This window comes from Pocillopora damicornis, chromosome 4, assembly GCF_964200805.1.
Source record: "Pocillopora damicornis chromosome 4, jaPocDami1.2, whole genome shotgun sequence".
Classification (NCBI taxonomy): domain Eukaryota; kingdom Metazoa; phylum Cnidaria; class Anthozoa; order Scleractinia; family Pocilloporidae; genus Pocillopora; species Pocillopora damicornis.
The window spans coordinates 30,491,547-30,500,835 of record NC_142673.1 but is presented as its reverse complement, the minus strand read 5'-3'; the positions used below and the strand labels follow the sequence as shown (position 1 = coordinate 30,500,835).

General features: G+C 36.5%; 1 protein-coding gene and 1 long non-coding RNA gene across 6 annotated transcripts in view; one reads left to right on the top strand and one right to left on the bottom strand.

Annotated features, from left to right (window-relative positions):
* On the top strand, positions 1-4,530 carry LOC113677017 (uncharacterized). 2 transcript variants are annotated; one of them, XM_089203651.1, is made up of 3 exons: positions 1-269; positions 2,686-2,734; positions 3,207-4,530. In XM_089203651.1, exons 2-3 carry the CDS (start codon positions 2,701-2,703, stop codon positions 4,070-4,072), a joined length of 900 nt encoding a protein of 299 aa, XP_089059777.1. In that variant the 5' UTR covers positions 1-269; positions 2,686-2,700; the 3' UTR covers positions 4,073-4,530. The 2 variants fall into 2 exon arrangements, with proteins under 2 accessions (XP_089059777.1, XP_089059776.1); XM_089203650.1 differs by lacking the exon at positions 1-269 and adding an exon at positions 290-605.
* LOC149047692 (uncharacterized) overlaps positions 2,844-9,289 on the bottom strand; it is a 14,047-nt gene continuing 7,601 nt past the window's right edge. For 2 of the 4 annotated variants that reach the window (XR_016185788.1, XR_016185787.1), the window contains exon 3: positions 2,844-4,990. This is a non-coding gene — a long non-coding RNA (uncharacterized LOC149047692). Of the gene's footprint in view, positions 4,991-5,118; positions 6,201-9,289 lie in introns of those variants that run through there. The other 2 variants (XR_016185786.1, XR_016185784.1) reach the window with 2 other exon arrangements.

Here is a 9,289-nt window from a genome sequence, read left to right as displayed (position 1 = left end):
GAAAAACGAAAGAGTACACCCAGGACGACCTCTGAGTTCTTGAGATTCTTTCAAAGAATGAAACTACTCAATTACAATACTAGATCAATAGAAGAACGTCATCAATGTTGAGCGCTCTTTTTTCCTTCTGTCAACTATTTATTCTACAGCCAACCTCGGCGACGAGTCATTGTTAGTCACTGGGATCCTGCCGATAACATCTCTTCAGCATTTTAAGTGATCATCTTACTTCAACTTCCGCAACTTCTGAGAAAAGTCAAAGAGCTTTGGTACGTTGATTTCTCATTTCACTTTTTAGCTGATTGATCAAGCAGCGAATGCATCTGCCCAAATTTGTTATTTGTGTGTAGAGGGCGACTTCAGGCGTGGTACTAGCTGAATGCCCTTACAGCCTATGAGACAAAGGCCGTAGACTGAACTCTAGGAACATTTCAGATGAAATCAATGGGGTCGTTATTCCAGAGAGATGCCCTCAAAAAACATAACCAAGAAGAGTGCTTACTTTCGGTTCGAGACGCGTTTGAATGTTTCCTCAGGCAGTCAAATGACTTTCTCGGAAAAACGTCAACATACTTATATAATTTATGAGGAACTTTGCGCTTAAGGTACACTTCCATTTGTTTAATTGACGTATTTTGAGTTCCTTGTAATAATGTTGGAAATTACAATGATCATGATTAAATTATGCGGCGTTGGTTATACGCAATTCGTGTTCGTCATCAAACATCTACTTCGGCATACGTATTACTTAAAAAACTAAACTCGGTAGAATGGTTGAGTGATACACTGCGTTGATTAGGATCGTTATCAACTTCCGTTTAACTTAAAGCAGCCAAGATTGCCTCCTGCCGTCATTCTCTCGACAACATTGTTTCGCATAAATTTTATTTATAGAACTGAAACTAGAAGTGTCTTAATCTTTTCATTTTAGGGGGAAGACCATCGAAATTTTCCTCGTAAAGCAATGTACCTCGTTATCGACTTCATAGCATTGAAAAACGTTTGTTTTCGAAGGAAGTAAATAACAAATTTACCACCGAAAAGTTTTCAATTGATGTGCTGTTGTCGGTATGGCGGTGGTTATCTCTATGGGAGAGTCAAAACAGATTCATCAATGGAATCAACGGAAGTAGACCCTCTCTATGATTTTAGTAGATGATTTAATGAAATTAATTTCGGCCTTCGAGAGCGCTTTTTTTCCCAATTTAGGCAATTTTTATCAGGAAACATCAAAACATCTTTCGATTCGCCCTATGAGAAGGGTTTTTGCCTCACGTCATTTCAAAATAACTTCGTAAAATAAGCTTTAGTTAATAGTGGTTATAGAACATGTTTCTCATTGCAGTCACTTAAGAGAACTTTTACTGTGATTCAGGTCTTCTGGCTGAAACGATAAAGTGAGGTCCACTCCGTTAGTTTACCTTTTCATCTTGAGAAAACTTGTCTCTGCACTTGACGTAAATAAAACAATCGAACCGATGCTCTAAACTTTGCATAACAACTAGTCAGAAAAACCACAAGTGCATTTATAATCAAAGTTCAAACAGCAGAGCACAAACTCTACGAGGATAGACTCACAGTAAGAATAAAACACGACAAACAGGAATATATGTCATATAGCGCAAAAAGGGGAGGTACAATTTGTTAGGAGTCAGTTATACAGAGGGTACATCTCATGCACTCAAACTACAAACCGAAGCAATACAAAAGTCAACAATGGCGTCTTTTCTTCGTAGCTAAGCACTTCTAAGGAGGACTTACTAATGATAGGAGACAAGAGAATTTATGACAAGTTTCTTTTTAAAGGAACTCATTTGGTTTCGTGAAGCGTCTCTGATTTCGAGGCGAAAAGCCTTTCCATTCGTTTGGAAATCGTTTTTTGCATTTTTCCAAATAGAAATTCTTTTTCGAGAAATATCCTACCCCAGTTAGCGCACTATATCATTTTTTAGACTAAATGAGGTCTATCAAGGAATCACTTCCGTTTTGATTTAAAACCTTAATTTCTTTAATCAAGATCGAACATCTTTGCGTAAGTAGTAGTTAAGTGTATTCCTCGTCCATCACTGTATCTAGTTCGAGGAGTAGGGAATGTTGCATTTGCAAAGTGCTTGCGGTTGTCTGTTTCATGAGTTCGATCGCATATGGAATTTCGAGCAGTGCAAGGTAAACGGACAAAAATTTACTTTTTTGTCCTTCAAAGACAGATACATAACGCACATGTACACTTTGTGCTCAAAATATCCCTTATTACTGTAGCTCAATTCCTGAAGATTCTCGATGAAGATAGATATAACCTGTTCTCTTTTGAGATGTTTGGTATTTTTTTTCTAGAAAATCATGTGGCGACTTGAAACCAACATGACTCAAGTCTTCACGTAGTTTTGGCCTGTTTCCAATAATCATTTTGGGGTAACTGAACAAAGATAAAATAAAAAGTGTTCTGACCCGCAGAGATATGGGCATACTTAGTCTCAATAAAAGGGTACATGTCCTCAACTACATGGTCTAAGTTTGGATAATAGTATTAATTTTATATGCCTATTGATAAATTGATGATCAAGCATGGAGCTGGCAATCATTGTAAACGAGTGTTCGCTATTCCGCTACTCTCAATGGAATACTATTTGGTTAATTTTGAGATAGTGTTCTCTCTTTTGCTAATTCCAGTGTGCTCTCTTTCAGTTGTTTTCTTCGTTGATGTTTTTAGATTCTATGATGGATGACGCTAAAGGTCAGTCGATTTTTTTTAAACCAAAATTGTTATTTTTCCTATTTTGACGCTGTCTTAAATGGCCCGCTCCTCTTTTTCCAGCTCTCTTGCACACATAAAATAGCAAATTGATAGTTCAGTTAATTTTTAATTTAATACTTAAATTACAGTATCGGCAGAGAAAGCGAGATGCCGGCCTAATTTTCCCAGGTTTTGTAAAGATCATTAAAGTGTGTTGTAGATCGGTCAGTGTGGCCCTTTTTCTTTGATCTGCATCGAAGTTTTAATTGAAGTCTACTTTACAGTAAATGGCTAGTCTGTTTTCCTCAGCCCCCCCTTTTCTATTTCGATCGTGTTTTGCTGTACTTCGAGACGAGAAAGCTATCCGCTAAGAAATGAAAAGCAATCTCCTCTTCTCCTCTCCTGCTCTGACCCTGATACTCATTTCGCTGGAAATGTGTAAGGAATCTGAATGAATTCTTATTCCTTCCAGGAAACCAGAAAAATCCCCAGACAGCGCGGAAGGTCACATTTCATATGAGTTTCTTTTCACCGTTGACCCATGACGCACAAGATGGATCTCTCAGCAGCTACTTGTCCAACGATTCAAAGAGTAAGAGCGTCTACAATCATAGAAAGGAAGACAAAATGGATGTAACTCCCTCTTCACAAATACCCTCTCTCAAACAAGAAGGATCTTTCAGCAGCGCCTTGTTCAACGATCCAAAGAGTGAGATCATCTGCAATCTGGCCAAGGAATCCGAGTATATCCAGGGCATGGTTAAAGGAACACTTGACCCCAATGTCTTCGGCAGCTACACGGTGCAGGATGCTGCCTATTGCTTCAATGCAGTGGATTCTTTCGACCGAGCTGCTGAGAAGATGCAAGAAGTTGGCAAACCTGAATTCTCTTTACTTTACAGGACCCAATCAGAGAGTTACAAAAGCTACAACCAGTATTTTGTACAAACATGGCGGCTCCAGAATACAGACAGCGTGGCTATGGGGCCGGCAGCAGCAACGTATGTGGGATTTGAGCGTGCCTTGAGCCAAAACGATCCCAAGTACCTGTGTATTGCCATGTTACCATGTACCATGCTATGGCCCTGGATTGCCGACCAACTCATCGCTTCAGTCGACAAGAACAACCCATATTACGTCTGGTTTAAAGACAACAAGCCAAGCCCGGGCCACAAAAGCCACCTGGAGATGTTCGTAGATCATTTCTTTGTCCAAGTAGGGCCTGAGGAACGGCAGAAGTGCCTTTCCATTTTCCAAGAAGGTTTGGTTAACGAGGTGAATTTCTTCCGCAGTGCCTGCGATCAAAGCCTGTTTTACTACTCGTCATTCCAGGAGTAACTTGTAAAAAGATCTTAATTTTGTCGTTGGAATTAGTGTGTCTGCGCTGCTTCAGATGATACCTCTGAATTGAGCTAACTAGGAAATTTGTCTAACCACAGAAATTACTCCTTTTTTATCGTATAGGAACATGTAGTTTGAAATTTGGACGGAGACGAAAGGGGGGGTTGGTACCTATACTCTTACACTAGAACCAGCTGGCCCTTTTTCACAGACAATAATTCCTGATTATTTAGTATGGGCTTAAACATGACTTCAAGGCCTTGTAAACATACCAATCCTTTCTGTTACTTGAGTTTTAGTTTTTTTTAAAACTCCCCAGATGGCTGTAGTAAGGGCCTGTCAACATCAAGATTACATCAACAATGTAGAATATACAATGCTGTAATGGAAATAATTGCATGTTCAGATGACAATTATATTTAATGGTAAAAGGCAAATAAAAATTTAAAACAGCAGTTGAATATGCCTTAATGTTATTTGCAGACACTCAATATGACACAAGAAAGTTAATTTTAGAAGTACTTGCACATAGCGGTGTGGCTCTTTGTCCGCAGTTTCATTTCCTTTAGCTGTTTTTTTTAAAGCGTGATTGCAATTACAGTACAATGTAGATTCTTTTTTTTTTATGGAAACAAAACTTCTCACTCCTCCTCCCCTCCCTCTCAGGGTCAACAGAAATCAAAATGTGGCCTTGAAATTATTGTTAGTGTATGAGGCAAACCTCACACGCCGTAAAAAATGCATGAATACAGACAAGCCTGAGGTTTTATTATCACTTACAGTTTCCTTGATGCGAGCTGACAACCACCTGTTTTAAACAGCAGTAGCTACTGTGTAGGGAGGGGTGGCTAAGTCATCAAATGCAACTTATAGTACAAAGTCCGGAAGTACATCATAGAACGAAAGTTCAACCACCTTAAAAGAGACCACACAACATAATTTTGGAACTGAATCATCATAAGTTACATTATTTGTACACATTCTTGGCGCTAGATTATTCAATGGGTAAATCAGAGCATGAACAAGAAGGCAAAAAGAGCTTGTCAGACATTTCAAAATATTTAATACCTGACAAATTCAGATAATCTACACCATAACAGTAACATTTTGGTAGCCAGGACAGGACCAAGTTGTACCACATATACACTGTAAGGTCACAAACGGTGGTTCATTTCCTACTATACTACCATTAGCTTACTTAACGTGTGAGAATTTTTCCAGAACTCTACACTGATGAGAGGCCTCACGTAGAGTTCTGGAAATTCTGCAGATCAAAACCAGCATCATTTAGCTCTATCTGTGGTCCCACAGACAATATGACCCATAAGAAAACCAGTTTTTGCACCTTAATGTGATTTGTTGGAAATTCTTAGTAGTCTTCAAGTACTTTATTACTCTATCAGAGGACAAGACTGACTATAAAATCTGATGTCGCCCCATTTAAGTCAACAGTATTTTGAAGCTTAAATAACAAATCACACTAATCTTGGTCTGATTTGAACTTGATTCACTTAAATTAAGTTACAACATTTACTGTATGTACACTATAAGATTTAACCTCAGTGTTCAATGTTAGTCTTACTCCTCTCTCATCTAGCTCCTTTCTGATTTGCCCCCAATTTTCTACTGATGATGAGCACTCCATCAACTCATCAAATGCTGCTTGAAAGTCAAATGGATCCTGTACAGAGTGAAGTCGGACAAACTGAACAGGTTGCATCATTCATATTTTTACTTGTACAAACATGTACTTGTACTTTGATAGAGCACAGTTTCTTTGATACTTAATCAAGAAAAATCTAGCAGGAACTTCACTGTAAACTGGTAATAAAAGTAAATTGTAAAACTGTACTAGGAAATTTCTGTCTTAATTACTGTCACTAGCGAAGATTAGGAGATAACTGCAACAAAAAAAGTAAGTAAACACAGAAAGACATACATAATATACAATTAAATGCCAAAATCCGCACTCAGTATTTTACCTTGCCTGCACTATCAATGACAGCTGACACAGCTTGTCTGCTGGTGTCAATGAGCCACTGTCGTGGAGTGGAGAGCTACATGTAGTGTCTGCCATCTTTAGACCATAATAAGTTCTATCATCAGGGATGGATGGTGAGACAGCCTAAGCATAATATTCAAGTCTCAAAAAGCACATTTGATCAAACAAATACTTACAGAGAACGATTTTGAGTTAAGTTTTAAAATGCATTGGAGGGACTACAGCTGCTTGTCATCCAGATACCCTGGACCCTGAGTTGATATCTGCTTTTCAAAATGTCAGTGAAGTTGTGTGCAGATTTGTTGATAATTAAATAACCCTACTGCCTAGGCACCACTCATTTGTGAGGTAATACCAACAGTGTTTAGATAACTTGATTTTGAGGCTATGAATGCCACAGCTTGTCTTTTTATGGCATCTTTGCTGTTATCCTCTTCCTGAGCTGGGCAAATTCCTTCATTCTATTACAGTATCAGCTTATATTGATCAGAAGACTTAGACTCTCTGTATCGGTAGGGTTTTTTTTTCTTCCATTTTTCCTTTTTAATTTCTATTTTATTTTTTCTTTTCTTTCTTTTCCTTTTTTTAATGATTATTTAATTGTAACAAAAGTAAACTCTTCAAGAATCTTACTTCGGTATCTTCAAATGCAGTGTAGTTATGCAAATCATATGGATATTTATAAAAAATAACCATATATTATATTGCAATTCTTTTATTTGAAATAAGCAAGAACCTTTCTAGGACCACTTTCCAGTAAATTATAAGTGAAATAAATTAAAATTATTCGGTATCATGCACTTATTAAATATCATAATTTGATTTTTTTTATTTCTATGCAGTGGTCTTTGAGTGCTGAATATTTACACCCTTCAAATGTGTTTACTCTTTGCTCATCAAATTGCACAAGAAAAGATTTATGCAAATGTCTATACTTGTAACAAAAACAAATTTCTTTCATCTTCTTTTAATATCATGAATAATTATATTTTCATTACAGCTGCTGGTATAACCATGTCTCTAAGTGAGGGTCTTCATAAGTGGATGTTATTTCCTGCTGTTCAAAGATTGATGGATATTACAGTCCATTGTAATGCCAAATTGTAAGCTACTTGTATGTTTGTATGCATGCAATGTAACATAATTATATTATTTCTTATGTAAGAATGGCCTGAGGGTAATTTTGCTTCATAAGATGTTTCATTTAGCTCAAAGAATAATTCAGTTATTTAAAAATGCAATATCACCTACATGTAATGTTTTCATTAAAGAAGGTAAACATGATCACAGTTAATTATTGTTTTTATTTAATAGCTTGTTAAAACAAACAACTAAACAATAAGTTTTTAGTTCCTTTTGGTTCAATTTTTAACTTTGTATCAATAGCAACTGTTGTTGTTGTTGTTGATTTTTTTATTTGCCAGAGTTAGCTGTGGTGAGGCTGATGTATGTGTGCAGTGTCTGCTTCAAATAACAATGAACAGCTCTCCTTATTTGGACTAGGTTATAGCTCATATGGGGTATGTGTACAAGATTTTCCTCTGTTTATGGAGAGAATCCTAGCACATAGGTCATGGCACCATGCATAGAAATACTTCACTAGTTCTTTGTAGGCCATATGTGTAAGAGTCAGAGTTTCCTGAGATTATTATGCTTGTTAAAATCACTGCAACTCCATTATGGAGTTTAAGTCATTCTTTTAACAACTCTTGGCATGCATTCACCTCTCAACACATGTGAATACCCATTGAACTGTTTAAGCTTACTATATGTCTAAACTGGTTTGTATATAATACAAGTAAGGTGAAGTTGTAATAGGGTAATAAATGTGATTTGTAGTTATTTGTCTGTGAACTTCATGTACATCACTCTCTATTGATAATCTATTGTTTACGAAGTGAATATTAAAATACAAATTTTTTTGCTGCAGGTTGCATTAAAGAATACACAGCAAGTCATTCCCAGGTGGAGGGGGTGGTGATGCTTTTGTTATGTTATTGCTCTCTTAGTTTCAAAGCAAAGTAATAAAATTGGCTGCTTTGTAAGAATTCAAAACCAAAAAAATCTTTGAACCACAACAAGAATATGTTTATCAAGACTGGTTTCAAGTATTTTTGTGTTTATGATTTTCAGGAAAGTATCACAACCTCTCCAAAGTGCAATGTTGAAAGAGAAGAACAGTTATCCACTCTTCCTTTTCTACTACACATTGCTATATCATCACCTAACTTACTGAGAGGAACTATCACTGAATTTATTACTGCCTGTAAGTATTGTGTTTGATTAGCATGGGGTGAATTCATTTTAAATATATTATAACCATTGGTACCCTAAGACACTGCCCTATCGTTTCAATGAAAAACATTTTCAAAAAAATCCCAGTATAAGAGTTTGTAAGTCATGGTGCAAGTACATGTAGGGCAGGAAAAAGGTGAATGGCCATTGATGCAGCTATGTGATATGCTAGCTGAAATAAGAAAGGATGGAAGAGAGTTGTTGTGTGTCCTATAGTTAAATACTTCTTGACTGAGTCAGGTCTTACCAGATGGGATAATGTTTGGGTCATGACCTTGTTGCACTCTGTCCATACTTCATGACCTTAAGCCAACTATTTTGCTGTCAGGTCCTTCTACTAAGTCAATAACTACATGTACATAGTACAAATTATTTACAATTTGATTCTTTTAATCAAAGTTAGGATAGTGCAGCCCAAGCTTTGTGGTGGGAATTTTAGTTCTCATGTTTGAACCATCAAATATGATTTGCAAAATTACCCTTGCAAATTGAATTCCTTGGAATTCCTAGAGATTATAAAAAATTCTCAATTATGCAAATAACCTTTGCAAACTGAATTCCCAGTTTTCTGGGAATTCCTAGGAATTCTCAAAAATTTTCAACTATGCAAATAAGCTCTGATTTGAAAAGCTTGGAATTAATGGGAATTTCTGGGAAAGGAAAACTCCAGTTTCGTGAGGACTTGGAATTCCTAGAAATTCTCAGCTATACAAACTACCTATAATTTAAGAAGGGTGGAATTCTTAGGAATTTCTGGGAATTGAATTTGAGGCAATTTAAATACCCTGAAGTCCACATAAATTCTAAGAAATTCTTAATACCTTGAATGTGAAGGTTTTAAGAAAAGGAGTAATTTTGGAGGCTTCAAACTTTGGCTCAATAAAAGGTATGCTATACAAAATTTACCAAGAGATATA